Raw genomic sequence first — 24,904 nt, 5'->3', positions numbered from 1 at the left:
AGATGTTAATTAATATTAACAATAATTCAATATCCAACCTCAAATCCCTCAGGTCAGAGGGTCAGAGTTTTACTGGCCCATGCACGTTGTTATTAGCTTGTGAAAAAAAATTTTTTATATATATTTTTAAATGTTAATGCAATTTCATTGACACAGTAATAAATTACTAAGTGAACAGTCAATCTGCATATTTTAATAAAACTTCTAGAGGCTTACTTCAGACTTTTCACTGTTTCACATAAAACAAATGGTGGTGATCAGAGCAGCTACAGAGTTTGTTGATCAGGTGCTTTGATAAAGACCTCCCACTTGCTTATTCCCAGTAAAGGTTTTAATGGCAATCACAGGAACAGCAATGCTGTTTTGGAAACTAGAAACATGTTTTCTTTCAATAAACCTGAGCTCAGCATCTCGAGAACAGCTCCGCCTCTTTGCTCTTCGTGGTGTGTAAACAAACAGCTTCACGTTAACTGTGCCAGCGTCATCATCCTGCTCCCGTTTCCATGGTGACAATGGCCCGTTACAAAGCCGTGCCTGTTATTACCACAGTTGTGCTTAAAAGGAAACCTAAACAAACTGGTAAATATGTTACATTCGTATTTTTTGTGGAAACAATATTTTCAATATTTATACTACTGAAAAACCTGAAAATCGCAACAAATTAGATGTCATATTACAGAATGTTTACCAACAAATAAAAATAAAATCAAAGCATATAAAAAGAAAAAGCTGTTTCCAAGGTCACGAATGATCCCAGACATAAATAAATAAATAAATAGTATGAACAAAGTCACATATACAAATAAGGTCATTCTGGGGTTAACCAACTGTACACTTGGTTAAAAATAAATAAATAAATGAAGCATAATTTCCTTATTATGGTCTGTTCACACCAAACATGAAGCTAAGGTACACTTAACAATGCTTGCGTTTATGCATGCACGATGGCAATCGATACAATAAGACATTTTAAAAACTTAAGATGAAGGTGTGATTAATTTTTTCCAAAACTTTCCTTTTTTTCTTTTTTTAAATCTCTGTATAAAAGATAAGTTCAACCAGACAGCTCCACCTGCCCTCAAATGATGTCGATAGGCTTAACCTCCACTTCTGATTATTGCTGGCATCAGCAGCAATCCAATCTATGGGAAAATGCCAGGGTTTTTGTGATGTAGAATGAAGCGAATTTTTCATCCCAGTTTAAATATTTTAACTTACATAATCAAAAACTTGCCTCTATTCACATTACCTGGGTGAAATTTGCATCAGTCCACCTAACTGGATGCACGCTGCATGAAAATGCACTGTTAAAAAAAAAAAGAAAAAAAAAAAGAACTTGGATTGAACTATAAATGAATTTCTTTTGTTGCCCTTCATGTAGTACAAACTGGATTGGTCAGCCATCAAAGTCTTTTGTGGAACACCTTCAACATAAACAAACAAAGAAAATAAGGTCCAGCATGTCACATGTCTGCTTCGACTATGCACTGTCATTTGAGAGTCTTTTAGGAGTGAAACCTTTGAAGAATAGCCAAATAGTATCTTTGCTTCAAATGGCCATGCATAGTTTGCAGCTCTAGTTTCAAATCTTGGTTTTAGAGTTGCTATTCCCCTAACAGTTTACACAAACACTTAAAGTAAGACTCAGGGGAAAGAAATCAATTCACTGTTTAACTTAAGGAACAAATGGGCCAATTCCTACTTGTAGAATACTTCCTATCAAAAACAAATGGTTAGGATCTATTTTCTTTAAATTCATTGAAGGAAGTTACAGAGATATGGTTAAAATATTTTTGGCATGCACAAGTATTTTCAGCCAGCATAAATGATTTTGCAGCAATTTAACTGTAACGAGACTCATTGGGTTCCCACTAATAGTGTATTGGTACCATTACTAGCCTGAGGCACAGAGGGGATCCTCTACCCAGGCTACAACAATGGGAATTCCATTACAAACGGGTTTCACAACACCAATGATACTACTACTACTTCCTGTTGTCAACTCCTCTCTGAGTGATTCCATAGATTCCTCCCAGCAGACTCTGTAGGTTTATAATGACTTATGGTGGGTTAGTTACACAGCCTGGGAAAGCAGTGGCTTTGGGATAAAACCTTCTACTCTGATTGGACTATAGAATATCATGCCAAATACTTTCTTTGTAGCTCCATGATCCTTCAGTGTCAGCCCTCTAGAAATATCTGATAAAAGACCTAACTCCTGTCTACATGACTCCATGCTGACGTTATGGTAAAACCCCCCAGCCAGTCAGCCTATTAGCAGCTCAGCTACTATCAGAAACACAAATTGTAGCTAACCTGGTGTAATTTATGCACCCATCATAGTGGGTGATTATGTATTCATTTTAGTCAGGCCTTGTGTGTATGAATTGTTCAGACTTGGAACTAATAAATGTTTACCAACTGCTTTTACTAAAAGGGAGAAAGATCTGAAAATCATAGCCTGTATGTAGATGTACAGACTATAAAAATTACTTAAACTGCTCATTACACTGAAAGAATACAAGCCATTTCATTAGCAAAATAAACATGCTAGTTATAGTTTGTTTTATTAACCTTGTGCTTATGTGACATTTTAGTACCAGTTTTACATCAGGTCTGAGGAGGCACATGTTACAGTGCACAGATGTAAAGCACTACTATAAGTGAACCATTATTCTAATGTATACTTCTAACCAAGCATAAAGTGGAATCAATAAAAATGAAGACAAATTTATAGAATTTTGGCTACACATTTGAACAAAAGGTTTGAATATAACAGCCCTGGAAAGCATGGGACCAGAATAACTGTGTTGGTGCTTTGCAGAGCTACATGTTGTAGCTGTTAAACAACAACTGCTCTGTGGGCTATCCTTAATTGTGTTGGTGCTGTTCTAGGTTCTTTAGCTTAGCCCCTTTCCTGGAAACCACAGAACCAATAATAAATAAGAAGCTACTTTGTAGTGAAGGGAAATTATGATCTACACCAGGAGGGTCCTACTCCAGGCCTCAGGGGCCGGTGTCCTGCAAGTTTTAGATGTGTCCTTGATCCAACACAACTGATTTAATTGCCTAAATTACCTCCTCAACATGTCTTGAAGTTCTCCAGAGGCCTGGTAATTACTAATCATTTGATTAAGGTGACCCAGGGTGATATCGAAACCTGCAGGACACCAGCCCTTGAGGCCTGGAGTTTGACACCCCTGATCTACACAAATGCAATACTGCGAATTCAACTTCAGGAAACCTTCTATTACAATTTTCCTATTATTTTGTTTCATTTCAACTTTTTTGAAGAACTTGAGTAAAGTTTGTGAAGAACTGGCAGTATACACAATATTTTATCTCAATTTATTAATCATTACCATGTTAAAGTAGCACACATTTGCAGGCACTCTGTTAACTCAAACTTCTTTATAGGAAATTTTTAAAGCTCTACTAATGTTCAACATACGTTATGTAAACCTTAGCTGCTTTACTTAAGGAGTGATTAAAAACTGATGCTCGCATGTCCTTATGAAGCAAAGGTATATTTTCATATAAACATATTTTGGGGCATCTCTTTATTACTGAAGCAAAATAATATGTGGGACATGCATTAGTCTGCAAACATGTATGTGAAAAGTGAAATGTGTCTTTAAACTAATTATTGAAGCAAGCTGTATATTTGTGCACTTTGTGACACCCGATTAGACTACAGCTATACTTGCCTTCTTCTGTTCTGTAATAGGATTGTGCTGAACATGTTGCTAACTTTCAGGTGTTAGACGGGTAAAGCATGTGTGACAGCTGTCAAAGTTTCATGTGGAATTCCTTCAAAAACAAACGTAAAAAAACTGCACCAGCTAGTATGACTCAAGTCTGAAACAACTACACATTGTCACTTGAGAGAGGTTCTTGTTTGGGATTCTCTTCCAAGAAAGTCGTATAGAATTTTCGCTTGAAATGCCCATCCCTGTATTGGTCTACATTCTTTCACTTCGTACTGGAAGCGAGAAATACACTACCCTGAACAGCAGTAAAACTACTGTGTTTGGGCCACACAGTGTGCCTTATGGTATGTGGATAGTACTAACTTATCCTGTGAAGTCATGAGATGACACTTTATTTGTTAGTAAAATTAGTAATGGTGAGATAAATGGGTAAGGACAAGCCTACATGACTTTGTATGACTAATGGCTCACCTGCAACACATATCACCAATCTTTGATTGAAGTCCACCTCTTATGATCTCTTCACCATATTCTAAAGTAAAAATATATAACAATATTTCAAGAAAATCTGCTCTACTTTTTGAAAACATTGAAATTATTATTGCAGATGATGTGGTATAGCACAGCCCTACTAAAAACACTGCATTGGTTTGAGACTTTGATGCTAAATTTATTTTTAAACAACGTTGAGGACATGCAATTCAAAGGAATAAAAAGCTACTCGAGTAGATTTCTTGTAAGGATCCCACTTAAAGTCAAACCCCAGGCCAAACCAGCCTTTTACTTGAAACATATTTTTGGATGCAAGTGTAATGTTAATACATGTAAAGCCCTTACATCTGCTCTAATACAAAAAAAATTAAAAATTAAAAAAAAATTGGTCAATTTAGTACCTACAGACCAACTAAGGTCTGTAGGTACTAGCAGTAATGGAAACCAAATTATTAAACTGCATTGTTCACAGTTCACAGGTCAGTTCAGTGGAAACGCTAAACTGCACATGCTCAAAGACAGATGCCAGGAGAAATAGAAGGCTTTACAAGCATACTAGGGTGATTTCTTTAAACAAAATATCCTAACTTGTTCTGTTCACTTGTCTGTTTTATTACAGAAATATAAACAGCACTAAAAATGTATCATTTGAATTTTCTGATTTAAATCAAGCCTGTAAACATCGCTTAATGAAAATGTAGAAAGGTAGACCTATTTAACAGGGGGTGTGCACTTTTCAAATATTATTACCTCTTTCCCCAAAGGTAACAAAGTATTGGAGAAATCTGGAAATGCTGCTGTGTGTAATCTGTAATCATATCATCATTACAGTTGGGTGTAACACGCAACTGGCCACAGTGTAATAAAAACAATTGATTAGATACTGTCCTTTTTATTTCCCTGAACAACAATTGGCAGTGTATACAATTTTATAATATGAACCTGTTATCAGCATTGCAAGGGTCCTGTAATAGTTTGTAGTCTGTGCTAAAGACGTCTTTTTCAAAGGTTATATTTCAGAATGTATGTTTGCTTCGTCTGTGGCTTTTTTTCTCACTCTTTTGAAAAGAAAATGTTTTGAAACAGACAACACCTCAGCGCAACTGGAGATGAATATGCCTCCAAGGCAGACCCCACCCTCAGTCCAGCCCCCCATTTAATTTCCCTTCCCAACAGTGGATCTTGAGGCAGACCCATCTTTCATACTGGAACAGTGGGAAGATCAGAAGCAGAGCTCCTATGTTCAAAGCAGATCCCACGCTTCTTCTCATTGCTTTCTCCCCCTCAAGGTAAAAAAAACAAAACTGTACACTTTTCGGACCTCTAATGAACTGAAAAACCCCTAAAACACTTGCAATGGCAACAAATTTGCTATACATGAAAATAAACGGTTTTGGGAGATGGTGCAGCTTAGTGCTTAGTGTTTTTAATGCATTTAAGGTAATATTTCTATGGCATTTATCTGAATAATGAGACTTAGTGTCATCCATGGCTATAAAAAGTCCTATATATGAACACATAGTAAAGTAGAAAAGCACTCTTTAACTTCCAGAAAAAAAATACAATCAAAACCTAGATTTAAAAAAAAAACTCTACAAAAAGCCGTAGTTGCATGATCATTCTAAAGTTAACTCATGTTATTCAGTAACATATTACTATTTAGAGGTGCTATTAAACAGAAATCATATACCGATGCGCCAGTAAAAATATTTACAGAGTTTAAAGCGTGGTCTCCTAACTTGATGTGGCAGTATTTTCGTAACCGTGCCAACTGACTAAGCATGAGCGCAAGGGAGTTTCCTGTAGTAAGCAGAAACAAGGCTGCTAAATATTCAGTGACTGGTCTGTCTATACTGGTGGAAAGGAGAGTGCCCCCAGGCATTCTGGTCGATGGGAAAAGGATCAGGGCTAATGGCTGGTTAAATCCATCTATCATGGTCACATCTCCCTGGGCCAGTTGCTCTTTGTCTATCCTCTTCCTCTCCACCTTTGGGTCTGTAAAAGCTTGAATTAACCTTTAAATAGGCCAATTTAAACATATCAAATGTTTGAAGTATGCAGCTAGTTTTTTTTTTGTCTACACTAGCATCTATCAATGTGCTAGTGAGCTACAGAGGCAAATGGAGGGGATTGGTTGATTTGGAAGGCAGCTCTTCTCAGCTGTGGGCCCTTTTCCTTTTCACCCGGCCCTGCAACAATAGGTGCAGTCAGGGAGAGGTCATAAAAAACACAGTGAAAGCATCTCAACTCCTCCTCTCTCCCCTCTGCCCATTCTCTTGTCAGAGAAAATACAGGCAGTAACTGTCTGTGTGTCACCAGGGGTAATTGTGGGAAGCCAGAGAAAAGTTGCCCTGCAACACATAGTCAAGCTTTGGTAACTTTTCGCTTATATTTTCTTCTTATTCAATTGTAGACTAAGATAACACAAAATACAGTGAAGAAAAAAAAAAGATTATCTCCAGGGACACTGTTTCTGAGCTACTTCAAGCCTGTTTTCGCTTTGCATTGTGACCTAGTAAAGAAAAACAGAGTTTAAAGAAGTTTTGTCTAAAAAGTTGTTCCTACAGAAGTAAGATGATTTTGAGGGATGATAGCAAAGGCTATTCAAAGTTAACAAAGCTAACAGTGCACCAAGCTGGTAAGCCATTCCTCTTAGTCTCGGTACAAAATATTTGATAGGTGAATCACTGCTTTCTACTTCAGTAATTTCTTCCAAATCTATTTTTAGCTCCAGCAAAAACACATTCATGGCAGATACATTTATTATTCACAATATGATTACAGGGCCTATTTACTGCCTTTCTTAAGCCTGGAAAACTTGCATTTTCTACTTGAATCCATGTATGTTGAGGCATTTTCCAGCCAGTTATAACCTGGCTGAGAAGCCCATAATTTATGTGTGCAACATACAGCACTGGACATAACAGGGTCACTTGTTATGCACAAGGCTAAGCACTGAGATCTGGTGGCTGTCACAATATTATCCTTCAGTGGTGTTGGCTATTCTAAATTTTTCACTGCCTGCTACATCTGTGCCACTTTCAGTGTACAGGTCTGAAAGGAAATCCCTCCAGCGCTTCTGTGGCATCTGTCAGGTCTTCACTAATCTACAGAAGATGAGTGTGTGGAGAAACAAGGAGAGGGAGGGGAACACAGAGACAGTGTGTTGAAGTCTAACAAAAGGCAGAGACTGATGGGAGGATGCAGTTGCACACGCTCCAAATGAACTCTATCAGTTTCAATGGCATTCAAGCATGCATTCCTGGCATAGTACTGCTTGCACCAAAATATGTGTGAAACTCCAATGATTATGCGTGCTGGCTCAGGGCCAGGTTTCAGTGTGACTTCCTGCTCATATTTGCTGCTTTATGGAATCCACCTGCTCAAACTTTAGGAAAATTATGCAAGTCATAGTGGACTAGAACACAAAAAGGGAGGACCTGGATGAATCTAATGAATAATACTAAACAAAGTAAGCACAATAAGGGTGAAAACGGCAAAATATTCCAACCAAAATTAGCCATAAACTTATCCTCATAAAACTTTGGCATTCTTGACCAGAATTGAATAGATATATGCTAAACCATCAGAGGCCCTGTTTTAGCCAGGAAAAGTCCCTGTCTGTTTAGTGGACATACAGTACAAATTACATTTAGAAACCCTAAACATGCAAGTTGCATGCCCAACACAGAGCTACTCTGGAAAATTTCCAGTGCACATAACAAGCCGCAGGGTTGTTTCATAGTAAACTCCATAAATGTCACCACAACAAACCCCATTTTCTTTTTTTGTGGATGAAAAGGCAACTATGGTACATACAGATGTGAGCATGGACAAAGCTAAAGAAGAACTCTCTGCTTAAATTATAACGCTAATGTTTTAAAGATTAAAAAAAAAACACAAAAACAAATGTTGGCTCAAATGCAGCCACAAAAAATAAGAAGTGGCAAGTGGATGGAGGAGGATGGAGCAAGGAGGAAAATAACGAAGTAACAAGGGAAACCCCCTTAGTTTGTGGCAATAAAAGAGTACCGCTGCTCTCTGGGAGATTAAATATGAACGGAACAAAACAAAACGAGGGCTTTGAGACCCTCCGAGTCCTAGCCATTCTTCTGGCCACAGTAGCCTAGCAACCGCTGCTTGACCAGTCCATTGTGTAAACGTATGTTAAGCTTTTATCCTCATTAGCAACATTCCTCCCTGCAGGCTGGGATTTTACAGATTAGGTTGAAAAACACAAAGGAGATTGGGCAAATCTTGCTGACTTCCAACATATTACTTTACAGGCTAATCATTGATCAAATAGCTGTATGTTTGCCTGTGTGGAGCATGTGTACACTCCAAGTTGATAAATGACAGACAGAGAGTTGAGTAAAGCTGGAAAAGTTTAGTGTATACTTGTACAAGTCCTGGTTTAAACTGAGAGAAGACAATGAAACAGTCTGACAGAACAAAATGTCTCAAAATCAACAACTCAAAACACAACAGAATTAAAAATGACAAAAACTGCACAACAGGTATCAAATGCCATTAATGTGGATCAGTACAAATGTTTAGATGCTTTTCTGATTGACCTAAGCACACATAATGCCAAAGCAAACAGACAACTGGGAACATTAACAGATGCAACAACTTTCCTAAGCTGGATCTCCCCCTCTTTTTTTGTAACTGGGAAAACAACCCAACACGCCCCAGGGTGCCATTTTTCTATTTGTGTTTAGGAGAGAGTCTTTTGTGAACTTGCTACCCTAGTTCTAAACAAACACATACAGTGCCATCCATTCTCAGTTTATTTAGAGTACACTTTATATTGACTTCAGATTTTCAGACTTCTGAAAAATCGACTATTGGCATAATTTTCTGTCCTCTTTCTGTAGGCATTGCTTATTATTGTGCTCTTCATTCAGCTATATGATAGAGATCTGAGTTCAGAATTTCATTATACCTCAACTTTGCAGAAACACACTAATCAAAGTCTCCTAATTTTAGTTTAAACGGTCCTCCTTTAATAAAAGCCTATGCTATATCTAGGTCACAGTGAAGTGGCAGGACAAACATAAAGAGTTGCGTTAGCAGCACTGTGCCTGTTTGGAGGAGTCTGTTTGTGTATGTTCACCAAACATCCGATTAGCTCAAACAGTCTAAACAGCAGTTAAATCCTTTCTCTCCATCTGCCCTATAATTAACACAAAGCTTCATCCTAAATAAGACTGCTTGAAGGGTGGGGCTCTTCTACACTGTTCATAACATTTAATCAAGTGTGTCACATGCACAAAAACACATCAACATGAAACGCATTTCAAAATAATGTGATGATTATGTTTTACTGATGGCTACAAAAGCTAGTAACTTAATTCTTTTTACAGCTATAGTCCAAATTATTATTAATAAGTTAACAGTATCCATAGGCAACATTGATTATCAATAGAAACACCCAAAACAGCATGAACTGAAATTGCATATATTGAAAATATGTATTTGTAGGGAAGCGCTCTTACACATTGGTATGTTATTATTGTAGCATTTCACAGCTTATGTGCTTTTATCCATCGTCTTTCCGCTTGCTCTTATCAGAGCAGGGAGAGGGGGGGGGGGGGGGGGGGGGGGGGGCATCGCAGCTACCATAGGCCAGGAGGCGGGGTACGGGCAATACAGAATCACAAGTTAATTTAAGTTAACATGTCTTTGGACTGGACTGTTAGAGGAAGCCAGAGCTGTGCTTTTATGACTTTTTAAAAGTTTTTTTTGTTTTTTTTAATTGCCATAGCAAAAAAATGCCTCAGTTAGAGCACTTTAGTACAAATTTTCTTACTTCTGTCACTTCCCTTTACATTTGCCATAGTCTTAGCCTTTACGGCATGCCACCGCAACATACCACATTGCTCAAGCATTTCTGTGACTAGGAGACTCTCCATGCCTGTGACCAATGAAGTAGATCACAAGATTGTGTGGTTGTCACATCAGCGGAGAGGAGTGTGACGTTTATCACATCTTTAGTGGTATCTGCTAACTTCGAACCACAGAGAGACCCAAATCAGCACATTTTATATTAAGTAGTTTATCATAAAGCTGTTAAAAATTAATAATACCAATAACTGAAAAAATTTGGAAACAGAAGCAATAACAACATATACATGCATACATGGGACTTTGTGCATCACAGTTCTTTTTAAAATCCAATCACACATCCTGACCTATGATTACAGAGGGCCTGGTATGTATACATTTCACAGGTTTCGCCCCTGTGTTCACACACTGCTTCCCAGAGCTGGAGATAAGGGATCAGTGCACTGGAGCGGTTCCCCACATGGCCCAGGGTTGATAAGCGTCTCCGGTCACAAAAGTGTTTGGAGTCAAATTACACACATAAACACACCTGAGTTGAAGTGAGCAGCCTGTGTCAGTGGGTATGCGAGTCAGAACCTTTTTCTCATCAAGACCTGTCCATTCATTATTCAGTCCTGGGAAAGTTCTCTGGCCTGTTGTCAATTACCAGTCCATGGTGGAACCGGCACAGTTGGCCCAATACACTGTACCAAGTGCAGCTAAATGAACTATTATTTTTTAAAGGCTCAAAAGTGAGACCTACTCAAGAATTTTTGTTCCTAAACCAAATGTTTATAGCAGTTGTAGTTCTGTTGAAAATCCATTACGTAAAGGTTATATTTCTTAAAAAGCCTAAACCAAACTTCCATATGATTTCTTTTTCCACCTATGAACTTTGCTACTGCCAGGTGGTGATGAAGGACATGGCCCGATAGTGTTGACAGATTGTGTCTACCTAATATGTTTGTTAAATCTCCGAATTTATTTGAACAGCATTTCACCTGCTGGTGGAGAGGGGTCTGGAAAGCAAGTGTGTGTGTGTGTGTGTGTGTGTGTGTGTGTGTGTGTGTGTGTTAGTCAAAGGATAAGGAATGAGTCAAGAGGGAGCAGCCCAGCTGAGCAAACTGACTTCATTTCACATCCTCTTAATAGCATCCCCCACCACTTCATAAACCACAAACTTCTTAAACTGTAAGACGTCATGAGTACAGAGCAGTACTATGGCAGCTGTGGGAAATAGGCAACCTCATATTGCAGTCACAATGCTGTGCTTCCAAATAACTAATAAACATACAGTGAACCTTTCCAAATGTGTCATGTGACTAAGGAAATGGTAAACTATCATTATTTGTGTGACAGGTTGGTACATGTGGAGTTGCAAAACAGCACTGACACATATTCTGGGATGATGGAAACATGAAACAAGTGATTTAAAAGAGTTAGTTAACACCTAAAGAGTGACAGAGCAGAATGAAACCAAAGCATAACTAACATAACATAAATGACTAAAAGATGAAGTGCAAAATATCCTTCTGCAAGTTATGTTACCTCAATTTATCTGTCTTAATCACAAACACACACACACACATCGATCTTTGCTTACTGTTGCTAGACTTCAGGTCACGATGGATAATGGGTACCACGGCCTCCTCGTGTAGATAGTGCATCCCGCGTGCAATCTGCACAGCCCAGTTGACCAGGATGTGTGGAGGGATTCGCCTTCCGGTCAGCGCCCGGTTCAGTGTCCCGCCTCGGGCATACTCCATGACCAGGCACAGGTTAGGCTCCTCCAAACACACCCCTTCCAGTTTAATAATATTGGGGTGCTGAAGCATCGAGAAAAGTTTAGCTTCTTGTTTAACACTGGCGGCGGTTGCCGTTATGTCTTCATCTGGGTCCTGCCGAGCCGCCTTCACAGCGACCTCCTGATCTTTCCATGTGCCCCGGTAAACCTTACCAAATCCACCCACGCCTATGATCTCCTCTAATACCAGTTCACTAAAAGGGATCTGGACGGGCGAGCTCGGGACTCGCTCTGGTACCCCCGTCGACACACTTGTAGCTGGGAGACGGTATATAGCGGGCTGATAGGTGACATAATTGGAAGGGAAAATCCCTACCCTGTGGTTGATTTTCCCCGTCCACCATCCCTCGTCCCCGGAGATCGCAGCGTCCTTGGACAGGACTTCTACTACATCACCTCGCCTGAGGCTGAGTTCGTCCTCGCCGCTCGCCTCGTAGTCATAAGCAGCTGTCCACAGGGATCGAGTTGGGCACAGCGGGGCAGAGTGAGCCCAAGCCCGAACTGAGGGGGACTCTGCCCAAGCATGTTCCCCGGTCCCACCGCCGCCCGGCCGCCCTTCACCGTTTGGGAAAGCGGCCTGCGAGACATCCATTTCTCGGTGGCCGTAGCGACACCATAGGGTGCAGCGCTTTTTGGACAAAATGAAAACTTTAAAAAGGTAACTTGTAACTTTTTGAAATCCTCATGCTGTCACATATAAGACACTATCCGATGAAAACAGAGGAGGGGGTATCCTTGTGCACTCCACGCCGTGGTCAAACTGTGTCCAAAGTCCCGTGGGAGAGCGCGTCTGTATCCACGTCGCCACTCCGGTACAAGTGTGAGGGTCAATAACTAGCTAGCGAGGTTGCCGGCTAAGTTAGCCGAAATACGGGTTAGCTAACGACGCTTTTTAAAGCTCCTGGTTAATGCCAGTAAAGCGAAAAATAACAATTAACTGCCAAGCTAAATTAATTTAAAGCTATCACAAAACACTGTCTGGTTCTGCTGAATGCTAACGTGAAAAGGCTAAAGTTAGCTCTCAAGTTACCAAGTTTTCGCAGGTGCCTCAAGAGGTGCACCTGCAGCGTCCATTCCGACCAAATACGGAGAGGCTCCGCGGAGTAGCTTTCACTGTGAGAGTCTCTAGTAAATCTCATATAGTCACCGAATAGTGAAACGGACGGTTCGTGCGCTCCTTTGTGGACTTTTAACTGGAATTTCAACTGCATTCCAGACTTCTGGCTTAGCTGATTAGCTTAGCATAGGTCAGCCTGTTGGAAAAGTTGCTCCTCTCCACTTTGAGATCGGTTAATTCCAAAGTTTATTTCTCTTTCGGTGATGTGCGGGGAAAAAACAGCCAACGGATAAGTACTCGGGAACCACAGTATATATCCTGTACTTCCACACAAACAATACAGGGTATAAAATATGAAATTGAAAAAGATCCGTCAACTTTAATCAAAACAAGATCCCGCTAACGTTCTCGCCAGACGGAGTCGGACCCAGCAGTGGCTGGACACAAGATCAGGGGACACGGCTGGTGCTCCCGTTGCAAGCTGCGCTGTGCTCTCATTGGTGGACACCTGACACGTGACCAAAGCAGCAGCAGCAGGGGGGAGGGGGAGGAGTCACTGTAGGAATGCATGAAGAGAGCGCGCCTTCAGGGAAATTATAACGATAGTGGACCACAAAAAGACACGTGCACATGCATAATATAATATAATATAATATAATATAATATAATATAATATAATATAATATAATATAATATAATATAATATAATATAATATAATATAATATAATATGTTTTGCATGTTTGCACCGCTGTACATTATTTTTAAACGTAAGCTCTAAAACCTTTAAATACTGTGCGCAATTCATGGTCTGTACAGGCTACAAGGCTACAAATACATTGTATGTAATGCACAACGTGGCTTGATTGCATGTCGCAAAGTGTTTGATTGAAGGTGGAACTCGCATAATGGACATGGATGAATATGGAGAGAGGAGGAGTGAAAAAGACAGAAGGGAGGGGGTGGTCAGAGCTGCGCATCTGTACAGGCAAGCCTGAGAGGAGAGAGAGGAAGGATAGAGACGAACATGATGAGGACCGCGGCAGCAGCAGCAGCAGCAATGCACGCATCGACACTGGGATGGGAAACGGCAGACGAGAGGACAACGCTGAGGAAGACCGAGCCATGAAAGGAAAGACTCAAGAGTCAAGCTGCGTCGCGCCAACATGGAGGCGTAGCGACAGTAGCATGCATGATTAGATAGAGGAGATCATTTCATTGTAGCCTAGCAGCACCAGCATCATCATCATCATCACCATCAGCCAGTCCAACCTGAGCGGAGAGGAGGGGAGAGGAGGGGAGATGGGCTCACAGGTTGTGCAAACCCTCCGTCAGGGGGTCTGGGCATCCCTGACCGGGGGCTGGTACCACGACCCGGACCAGAATAAATTCAACAACTCATGTCACCTCTATCTGTGGATATTCCTCCTGATGTTGCCCTTGTCTCTCCATCTGGTGAGTTTTTATTGAGGAACGTGACGTTCAAGGCCGTGCGTGGGGTGTAAGGTGCCCACACTACCTAGGTAAAATTGTAATAATGCCCCTGTTTATCCTTGGGAGAAAAAAACAACAACCACAAGCTGTAGGAGAATGGAATATCACGCAATGTAGCAGCTGATGGAAACACAAGGCCAGGAAAAAGGGCACTGTCGCAGTATTTTTCTCCCGCATGCAGTAAGTGAAAGCATGGCTGCTCCTGGATGTGACAGTGGTGGAGCCAGAAAGCGTGAAATGTGGTTCACTAATATTTTCATGCCATGGGCTTTGATAAAGGTGCGACACTGGCTGCATTACTCCCAGTGACAATACACGGGCTGATGATGCTTCATGCTATATGGTGATTAATAGAGGCGGAAAGCCCAGTTATATATAGTCTCGACTTTTACTGCCCAACCTCCACTACAATACAATACAATACAACCAAATTTGACCCCTTCGTCTTTGAAGGGACATCTTCAGTGACCTCTGTGTTCCTGCCATACAGCTTACCTATAGGTCAAACACATTAACCTGTGAATAGGCAATTAATAGGAGACATTATGGCAAAACAGTACAAATACTGAAAGGGTAATGTGACTTGATTGTGCAAACAGTGCAATGGCAGCTTATTGTACACAGAGTACATTTTTGTAAGCAGTTTATCAAAGATAAGATATTGCTGATTATATCTGTTTTGATGATCCCGAAATTAGCCAGTCACATATTTTAGCTATTAAGGCAGATGGTGATGTGTGACTGACACCTCAGACGGTAAACACTTTGGCACTGATTCTATATTAAATTGTTGTTGCTGACAGTTTCTAGACTGTGTGAAAACATCCACTGCTTCCCCTGCAGAAACAACACAAGCTTTCCAAGGGAAGGTGTTTCAAATTTCAAGTTTTTTAGCGTTTTTTGTGAAGGTCGTATTCAGCGCAGGATAAATGATGGAAGGAAGTTGAGGGACAATAGCAAACATTCAAAACAGCAAGAACTCTCTCTGGGACATTATGACTCATGATTGGCATGATACTTTGCCTTTGATATTCCTGTTCTTTGCTACAGGCAATTTCTCCCCAGTGGACTAGTAAACTTTATTAATCTACCAATATATCAAAATCAGATCTTGCAGTGTGCTGAGGCTGTGTTGCAATATAAATCAAAAGAAATTGGTGGTGCTAAAGCTTGAAGAATTAAATCAAACTCTGTCCTGGTGGAGTCAGGAGATTCAGGAAATGCTGATTTCAATATGACTAAGCTCTTCCTTTCTTCTCCACAGGCTTTGCCTCCCACTACAATGGCTCTGAGCATCTACTGCTCCTCCATCACTGTTTTCTTCGTCCTTATCAAGCTCGCCAACTATCGGCTGCACTTGATGTTCGACGAGGGCGAGGCAGTGGTCCGCAGCAGCCTTTCTGACCTCAGCAAAGCTCAGGAGAAGAAAAGTAATGCCTCAGATTCTTGCCTGCCCCCCAGCATCAGGTAAAAACCAAAAATGCAGTGAGTGGGATAAATATGAAATAGCTGTAAATATATAACTACCAAGAAAAAATTTTCCTTGTGCCTTGAGCTGCTCCCCTACTCGGATAACCAACACAAGATCTAGGCCAGAGGTATAAATCCCTAATGACACAGCTTAATTATTAACATGAAATTATACATTTAGGCCTGAGACCCAATTTTAAAATAATACCACCAATACTAAACATAGCCAAGCATCACTCTCCATTTTAGTCCCGCCTTTCTTTCTCTTTATGTGTCTCTGTGCTTTTCTCCCTCTGTCTGAGATGGGATTACTTTCATGATCAAGTGTCTCAAAGTGGGATGCACTCTCTCTACTTCATTTCAAAGACTCAAAGTACAGTTTCGGTGAGTGAGCGAGCTAATGAGGAGAGGTCAGTGATCTTCAGTCAGCCCCTTCACTGAGACACTTGATCTGCACAGAGACAAAAAAAATCTTGTTCTCTGTGTGAATGTGTTACATTTAATTGAGTTGAGATGAAAAAGGAAATACAAACGAAAGTATTTCTTTCTACTTTTTCATCTGTAAGAGTCAGTGTGTTTTAGAATTTAAAATAGAATTTAAAATACACCTTTAAAAATGGTGCACTGATGTAATGAGTTCCATAGACTGTCTCTGTCTCTGCTAACTTATGTCAACTATAGACTCCAAATCAGTTGACATCTTGCAACGTTTTAGTAGGTACTTGTTCCTCGAAATTTCCCTCCCAAGGAACTTGCAGGATTTCTTCACACTGTTAATTTTTTCTCTGTCCGCTGATGTATCAATTGCTGTTTTATGGCTTTTACATGTGAAACTTTATATAAAATCGTAGCGACCAGGTTACATCTTGGCTGTTTGTTTGACAAGCAGCACGCATACACACACACACACACACACACACACACACACACACACACACACACACACACACACACACACACACACACACACACACACACACACACACTCAATTTGGCACCTTCCTGCAGGGTTGAGTGGAGGTGTGAGCATATTTATTTGTATTTCAGAACATACCCAGTATAAAAAAAACCCATATTTTACTTCTGCTTTACTTCTGATTTTCCATTAATGCTGCTCCCTCTGTTCATTCACCTTTTATTTCACTTGACTACCACTCTCCAGCCTCTCCGTCTCTCTCTCTCTGTCTGGTTTGTTGAACTGGGAATGAGAGGGCAAAGTGTGATGTTGTGTTAAAAAATGTAATCAGCCATTTCTGCAGTACACTTTAAAGCAGTTCCCAAACAGTCTGCTGTGAGGCAGAAAAACATCCCTTCTTAGAGAAAGATCAAAACAACTCTGGACCTGAATTGGGGGCAGCAAAGGATACTTGATTGTGTGAAAGACATACGCTTGTCGAGCTTATTGCAAAGCAAAAGAAACTTAAAGGCAACACTCTTGCAAAGGGGTTTTATGCTAAGTCTAGATGCTTCAAATGGGCTTCCAGGATTTCCTTAGTCGTACAGTACAGTCCAAAAGAGACAGAAGAATTTAGATGATAGAGATACTGTTTAAGGCAGATACGATGCATGCTGAAATTTTGATTTGCCCTTTGGTAGACTTTGGGCACAAAATGTTTGAAACACCTCCTCTAAAATAATCAAGCATATTTTTTCTAGCAATTGTACGTATGACCTTTGGAACTGTTTGGCACTTTGAGCTCCACAAGCTCAAGTTTTTGAACTTTCAGAAAGCCCTGACTGCTGAGAAGGGACTTTTTGAGGGTAATATATTTCTATTAGAACTTAATTTAGACCTCTTAGGCCTCTCTGTGGCGGAAATCCTGAGACGCTCTTCAAAGGTTCCTTTTCTCTAATTTTAAGGTATTGCTTATCACAAATATAGCACTTCAAAGTGTTGCCGTTTCTTATGTCTCTGCACTTTTGAATCCTGCTCCACCTCTTGGTGACCCAGCTCATACAATCGTAGTAAATCAGCAGGTGATTATGTGTTTACCATTAGGGTTAGTCTGTAAACAGCTTTAAAAAATAAACAAAAAAATGTCTTTACATCAGTTTTTAGAGTTTTTCTTTAACTGCATTGGGACTAAAATTGAGTTTTAATTCATTTACACGTATAAAGCAGTATATTTGTGTGTTCTTTATTCATCTGTATCTCTAACCTGTACATCACTGTATTTAAAAAATGTGCTACATTATTCACATTCTTACTTAACTGTGTCTGTTTTCATCTCATGTCTTTGGCCGTTAGGAAGAGCAGCACAGTCCCTGACAGTGTTGCCATGACTACGTTGGCTCGGAAGCGTCCCAGTTCAGTGATCCAGGTGACGGTGAAACAGACTGAAACTGACCCGGGACTGATTGGGGTGGTGAGAGAAGGTTTAAATATTAACACCTGGCAGTGTGAGGATACTGTGTTATGTCTAAATTGTAATCCCAACCTTTTGAATTGTCCTCCATACAGGACTGCTCAAAGTCAGATGAGGTGAAGACCGTGGAAGGTAATGCTAATCTAAGATACAGATAGTTAACTAATAAAGGAAAAAAACATGACAAATGGACTGGTTCTTCTATAGCACTGTATTCATCCCCATGGTGACTATTTGTAAACTGCAGATTGATTTTGTGTTTTGGAATGATCGAGTCATCTCAAATTGTAGTGTTTCATTTTTTTTAACCTAGTGAAACTTTAGTCAGACTGACACTAAGTATGAAGTATGAAGCAATGCCAATAGACTACCTTGTGGTTATTTGGGATGTTAAAAATGGCACAAACAATATGACTAAGAGATAAGCATGCAAAAACTGTGAAGACAGGATGCAGCAGTTTAACCCTCATGAAAGGTTCATTGTAACAGACCTGTTTCCTGTTTAGTGTGTTGTCAAAATCAGTCTGTGCTGAAAGAAAGCTGTTCCTCTTCCCTACTGTATTGGATGGCTTCTTACACGATCCAGGCCGACAACTTCCTCCCAAGGAAACATCACAGAGTTAGCAGCCGGCCAACAAGAGCAGCTGACTGCTTTCAGTAAAGTTATGACCTAATGGACTGGTGATTAGTAAGAGCCCAGTCAGCTGATTGAAAAAGGAAGAAAAAAAAAGAAATCCAAATCCTCGGGTGCAATGCACCAGATTATTGTGCAAAAATGGTGCCATTTGTTTTTAATAGTAGAAGGATGAATCTATAGCTTCCTCCCCAATGGGAAGATATCTACTGTAATAGTTTGAATTGTGTGTGTTATTGCTGCAGCCAACTAATATGGGTATTATACTATTTCCACTGTAGGATTTAAAGCTTTATTGTGGCTTTTATTAATATTACGCTTTAAAATCAACAAATTTAATTTGCATTTCATTCCAGAGAAAGACAGAACTGCTGCAGAGGAGAGGCCTGTGGAGGGAGGCTTGCAGCCAAGCCCAGAGCCATCTCCTGATGATCTCTCTAGCCCCAATCCCGATCAGGCTGCCCCCCTGCTGCAGGCCCAGCAGAGGCCCCCATCCCAAGCTGAAAAAGAGGAGCTCCAGTCTGAATCTGCGGGTGGGATAGAGAAAACTGATACAGAAACAATTGAAACTGAACCTGTGAAAGAAGGGATAGACATTAAGGGATCTTTGACAGGGATTAACAAAGAGCAGTCGGAGCAGGAAAGGACAGCAGAGAAAGAGTCAGAGCAAGACAGAATAGAGGAAAAAGACTCTGAGGATAAAGAGACTGCAGACAGAGAAATAGCCGATGAAGGTTTCCCTTCTTCCAAGGGAAGTGAAGATGAGAGTGAGGAGGAGAGTGAGGGGCATAAACAGGCCTCAGATGCCAACAACAACTCACTGGAGACTCCCCATGAGGACCAGGAGCATGTCATTGAAATCCCAGAACCTCCTACACAGGTAGACCTCATAAAAGAGTAAGAAGACATGTTTGATCAATTTGAATTTGAAGGGCCGGGTTTATTACGAGTATTTTTCTTTATGAGTAGGCTGTGGAGGAGACATACTGTTCTGATGAGATTGAAGTGGTTCTGGTAGACAACTCTGGCCCCGGACCTGTGCCAGCTCACTTGGACGACAGCGACACAGTCAAGATCATCATCACTATGAGCTGTGATCCTCAGACTGCTGCTCAGTTGGAAGAGAGCGTCAAGCAGAGCCTTTTGGAGAATGCACAGGTCAGAATCAATTACTCAGTTACTTTTAAACACATAATGTTTGTGTCTTGGTGTTGTCCCTATTTACATAGCTTTTAAAATGTTAAAATGATCTCATTCCACTACCCAAGTGTAGTTGCATCACGGTGACTTCATCATTTTAAATGTCACAGGCACACAGGTCATTGAAAACCAGCAATATTTTTAACCTGTAGAAACCTTGGCATCTCTCCTAAGTGTTAAAATACATTTTTGGTCAGCTGAAGAGAACTGTAATAACAAATGTTGTCAGTTGACAACATTTTTAAGGGAAATATCATTGCTGAACCTGGATTTGACCAACCCTAGATCATAACACAGCCCCCATCATCACTTCATCCACCTCTTCTTACCCTGATGCACCCAGTCAGGGTCACATTTTTATGCTCCCTAGCAAACTGAAACCTTTCTTTCTGACTAGCCTCTCTGATAAGTGGTTTCTTTAAAGCTCCACAGCTATGTAGTCCCAATCCCTAAGTTATCTTTGTGTGGAAATGCTCTTACTTTCACAATTAAACTAACCCTGAGTGCTGCTGTTGATTTTTTTCACAATGTGATTTCACTAAACTTTGAAGTGATCTCTGTTCATCATTGAAGATGTTTTTCCAACATATTTCTTTCCAGAAGATCGTGGTTCACTGCTTTGCTCCCAGGTTTTACTAATGTGTTGGACAGCTCTTAACCCAGTTTTAGTAGTCTAAGTAATTTCCTTAGTGGTTTGTTTTAAACCAATCTCCTTCAGTGCTCTCAGGTTCATGCTGTAGATGACCAAAGATAGCAGTAAACAGTATAAAAGCTCATTTTTTCCCAGCGAAATCAGACCTTTATTCAAATTTGATTCAGCATCTAAATGTCTTTTTGTGTTTTCATTGTATTTCTTTATTATTTTATCTACTTTGAAATTGTGTACCTTTACTATTTGTTTGGTTCTTAGCTGCTGTATGAAACTCAAAGTGCAAAAGAATTTGACAGTGTTTGTTAGGTAGACATATTTCTAAGTCTCCAAATATATGCAGAAGATCAGATTTTGTATTCTGTGTGTGTTATAGTGTTCAGTTTGTCGGCTGTTAAATGCCGGTTGATTTATGTCAGAGGTGTTGTTACGTTCGAGGGAAAGTACAAGTGACATGTCTCTGTGTACCCCGCAAGGCTCAGAAGGATGCAGGAGAAAGTCACATCAAAATCCCTGTCATCACCTTCGACTCCCCTGAGGAGGAGAAGCAGGACTCGGAAGAGGGAGAGGAAGTGATCTGCTCAGAGGACGACCCCACCCCGAAACAGCACATGACTACAAGCCAAAGTGAAGAGTTCCACTTATGCAGAGAAACCACCAGCTCTGAGTCCACCATGCTCGAGTGCGCAGATCCAGAGCAGAAACGTCTTAGTCTGCAAATCACCGCTGACAGCACACCTAGTCCACAGCTGACAAATGATAACAGCTCGTCGGGTATCGACGTCCACTCCCACCCAGATGACACGGACTCTCTGGAAGCAAACGTGGACTCACAAGGGTTCCTGCGCCTGCCCCAAACTCTGGGTCGCTACGGACCTGGTGGGAGGACTCACATCCGAGGGCTGAGCATGGACAGCGGGAAAGATGCAGTTCTGCTTTCAGGCCGCTCACACAACACGGTATGTTGATAGATTTGCCCCTTTGTATTTCTGTGTCCATTTGAGAAATGACCGCCCAAAAAACTCACAAATATTTCTCATTGTCTGTCAGGCTACCATGACCAGTTCCAAATCAGACCTGGAGGCAAAGGAGGGCCAGATTCCCAATGAATCAAACTTCTTGGAGTTTGTTTCCTTGTTGGGATCCCTGAGTACCAGAGGGGGAGGTGGCAGTACACAAGAAGAGGAGAAGCCAGAGCACAAAGAGGAAGTTGAAGCTACAGACGAAGGTAAAGAAAGATAAGATAAGATAAGATAACTCTTTATTGTCATTGCACAGTCATACATTGTACAGTAGTACAATGAAATTGGAAAACTGTCCTACGTCGGCACTGCATATAACACAACACGACACGAAATGACACATCACAACGCAACAAACAACACAACACAGTATATTAACTTAGTATAAAAAAGAAGAATAAGTGTATGTGTATTGCACACTGTTATTATTGCACATTAATTATTATTGCACCTTGTTATAAATATAAATATTATTATTGTTATTATTTTAAACATTGTTACCTCCCCCCTAAAAACGTCCAGGGAGGTAGGCAGTCAGGTCAGCTATTTACACTGATCAGGGCTATTGCCCTGTTGTAAAAGCTGTCCTTGAGTCTATTTGTTCGGGACCTCAGCAGCCTGAACCTCCGGCCATGTTGATGACCCTCTGGAGTGCCTTTCTCTGTGCTGTGGTGCAGCTGGAGAACCACACACCGATGCAATATGTCAGCACACTTTCAATGGAGCAGCGGTAGAAGACGGTCAGCAGCTCCTTCTTCAGGTCCATTTTTCTGAGGATTCTCAGAAAGTGGAGACGCTGTTGGGCCTTCTTTAAGACCGCAGAGGTGTTAGAGCTCCATTGGAGGTCTGTGTCTATGTGCACACCCAGAAACTTGAAACTGGAGACCCTTTCCACGCACTCCCCGTTGATGCTGACAGGCTGCAGCTCGGACTTCCTCCTTCTGAAGTCAACTACCAGTTCTTTTGTCTTGGTGGTATTGAGGTCCAGGTTGTTATCTGCACACCAATCTGACAGCCTCTGAACTTCAGCTCTGTACGCCGTCTCATCTCCCCCTGAGATGAGCCCCACCACGGTGGTATCATCTGCAAACTTGATGACTGTGTTGTCTGGGTGGGAACTAACACAGTCATGTGTGTACAGAGTGTACAGTAGGGGACTCAGTACACAGCCTTGTGGAGAGCCGGTGTTGAGGCTGAGGGCTGAGGAAAGATGAGGCCCCACTCTAACTCTCTGTACACGGTCTGAGAGGAAGTCTCTGATCCAGCGGCAGGTGGTAGAAGGAAGTCCAATTTCCAGCAGTTTAACTATTAGTCTGTCCGGGAGTATCATATTGAAAGCAGAGCTAAAGTCAACAAAGAGCAGCCTGGCGTAACGGCCCTGCACTTCCAGGTGAGAGATGGTGGTGTGATAGATAGATAGATAGATAGATAGATAGATAGATAGATAGATAGATAGATAGATAGATAGATAGATAGATAGATAGATAGATAGATAGATAGATAGAAGAAAAAGGTTGGAAAAGTGCATTTGATTAAAATGATTTCCTTTAATCCATGTACAGAAAATCAAAGTGCAACTTCGAAACAAGATGAAACAGTAACCGATAGCAACACTGACAACAAACCAGAGAGACCCAAACCACCCACCAGTCTGCCTACCAACACACTACAGGCTATACCACCTACACAGATCCCAATAGTCTCTCCTGACAGGTAAGCGTTCCATTAACTTCTCACATGTTTCAGCTGATTTCACACACACAGATATAAGCACATGTTTACAGCACTTATATAATCTATTAGCATCCAGGATCTCTGGCTGATTCTGTTTCTTGTCTGCAGTCCACAGACAGACAGAGAAAAGGATCCGGATTACGATTCCCTTCCTTCGCAAACGTCTCAATCTGAGAGCTCCATGCTGCAGGTCATCTGCAGACCAGAGGCTACCAACAAAGAAGAGGCCTACACCTTTCATACTGTACACCGTAAGTAGCTAGTCTTGTCCAGCGTTTAGACTGCCTTATCTTTTTGTTACTTCTTAGAAATTTCATGTGTTTCATGCAGGAGACAATTGAATTGCCTGTAGTCACAATCAACAACCATGTGCTGTTAATATCCTCAGTCAGTATCTGGGGGGGTCTAATAATATTATGATTTTCTGTGCAAATACATTGTGTGTGTGGGAAGCATTGCCAGCAGCTTCCCACACACACAATGATAGCAGCTTGTAGATTATATGACAATTTCCTGGAATGGCTCCAAGATTTTCAGCCCTTCAGTCTCAGATGGCTGCAATGCTAAACAAATCCAAGCTATTATTATCAAAATAGAGCGTGTCTGACTAGTTCAATGTGTCTGTTTGTGTCACCAGGAGACAGGCCTCGTAAGCTGTATGCAGAGAGAGCTCTCAATCTGCCGCTAGGAGCAGAGCTCATTACCGGCAACATGTGGTACTGTTGTTATATCTTCATTCCACCCTCCACCCGTCCCCCTCTTCATCTGCCTGCAACAAGTTGTCCGTTATAAATAATTTTTATTTTTCTGTTGTTTTTTTCCCTTCTTTCTCTACCTGCATGCTGTCTGTAACTGCTCCCATGAGCTTTTCTAAACATCATCTTATGTCAGTGCCCGTTTCCATCCTCTGCTAAACTGTAATCTCTGCCTGTATAATCAAGTATATTCCACATACTCACATCAACTTCCACTGTGTGTGTCTTCAGTGACCTGCTGTCGACTTCCTCCAACTCAGAGTGTCAGGACGGCCTTGCGGGCGGTCACAGTGACTGCCCTTTCCAGCGACGCATCATCCCTGCACACAGGCTTCGGCCACGAAGAACGCACCCCGAGATCTTCCAGGTGTCTGTCTCCTTTTTGTGTATATATATATATATATATATATATATATATATATATATATATATATATATATATATATATATATATATATATATATATATATATATATATATATATATATATATATATATATATATATATGTATGCTTTGCAACCCAGTAACATCAAATTTATAATAAATCTGATATGAAAATAATCTCAAGAAATGTTGTAAAGGGAGTCAACAAGAAGCCTGAGAATAAACAAGGTTACAAAAGGGGTTTGTAAATGTTTTATAAGGAACCCAAATGATGTGAGATTGACAACACATCTGCTTCCTTCTTTA

General features: G+C 40.8%; 2 protein-coding genes across 3 annotated transcripts in view; one reads left to right on the top strand and one right to left on the bottom strand.

Annotated features, from left to right (window-relative positions):
• map3k21 (mitogen-activated protein kinase kinase kinase 21) overlaps positions 1–13,381 on the bottom strand; it is a 29,482-nt gene extending 16,101 nt beyond the window's left edge. Inside the window, exon 1 of one of the 2 annotated variants that reach the window (XM_026189543.1) lies at positions 11,632–13,381. In XM_026189543.1, coding sequence (XP_026045328.1) covers positions 11,632–12,424 — 793 coding nt within the window. In that variant the 5' untranslated portion in view covers positions 12,425–13,381. The remainder of the gene's footprint in view (positions 1–11,631) is intronic. The other variant, XM_026189542.1, reaches the window with a different exon arrangement.
• A 420-nt stretch (positions 13,382–13,801) lies between these two features.
• pcnx2 (pecanex 2) overlaps positions 13,802–24,904 on the top strand; it is a 38,744-nt gene continuing 27,641 nt past the window's right edge. The window contains exons 1-12 of the mRNA XM_026189609.1: positions 13,802–14,343; positions 15,647–15,849; positions 18,101–18,218; positions 18,314–18,350; positions 19,209–19,732; positions 19,822–20,010; positions 21,178–21,660; positions 21,752–21,929; positions 23,286–23,436; positions 23,566–23,708; positions 24,095–24,173; positions 24,444–24,579. Of these exons, the coding sequence (XP_026045394.1) occupies positions 14,191–14,343; positions 15,647–15,849; positions 18,101–18,218; positions 18,314–18,350; positions 19,209–19,732; positions 19,822–20,010; positions 21,178–21,660; positions 21,752–21,929; positions 23,286–23,436; positions 23,566–23,708; positions 24,095–24,173; positions 24,444–24,579 (2,394 nt within the window). The 5' untranslated portion in view covers positions 13,802–14,190. The remainder of the gene's footprint in view (positions 14,344–15,646; positions 15,850–18,100; positions 18,219–18,313; positions 18,351–19,208; positions 19,733–19,821; positions 20,011–21,177; positions 21,661–21,751; positions 21,930–23,285; positions 23,437–23,565; positions 23,709–24,094; positions 24,174–24,443; positions 24,580–24,904) is intronic.

Source organism: Astatotilapia calliptera, chromosome 13, assembly GCF_900246225.1.
Source record: "Astatotilapia calliptera chromosome 13, fAstCal1.2, whole genome shotgun sequence".
NCBI classification, from domain to species: Eukaryota; Metazoa; Chordata; class Actinopteri; order Cichliformes; family Cichlidae; genus Astatotilapia; species Astatotilapia calliptera.
The sequence above is the reverse complement of the archived record's forward strand: the minus strand, read 5'-3'. Positions and strand labels throughout refer to the sequence as shown.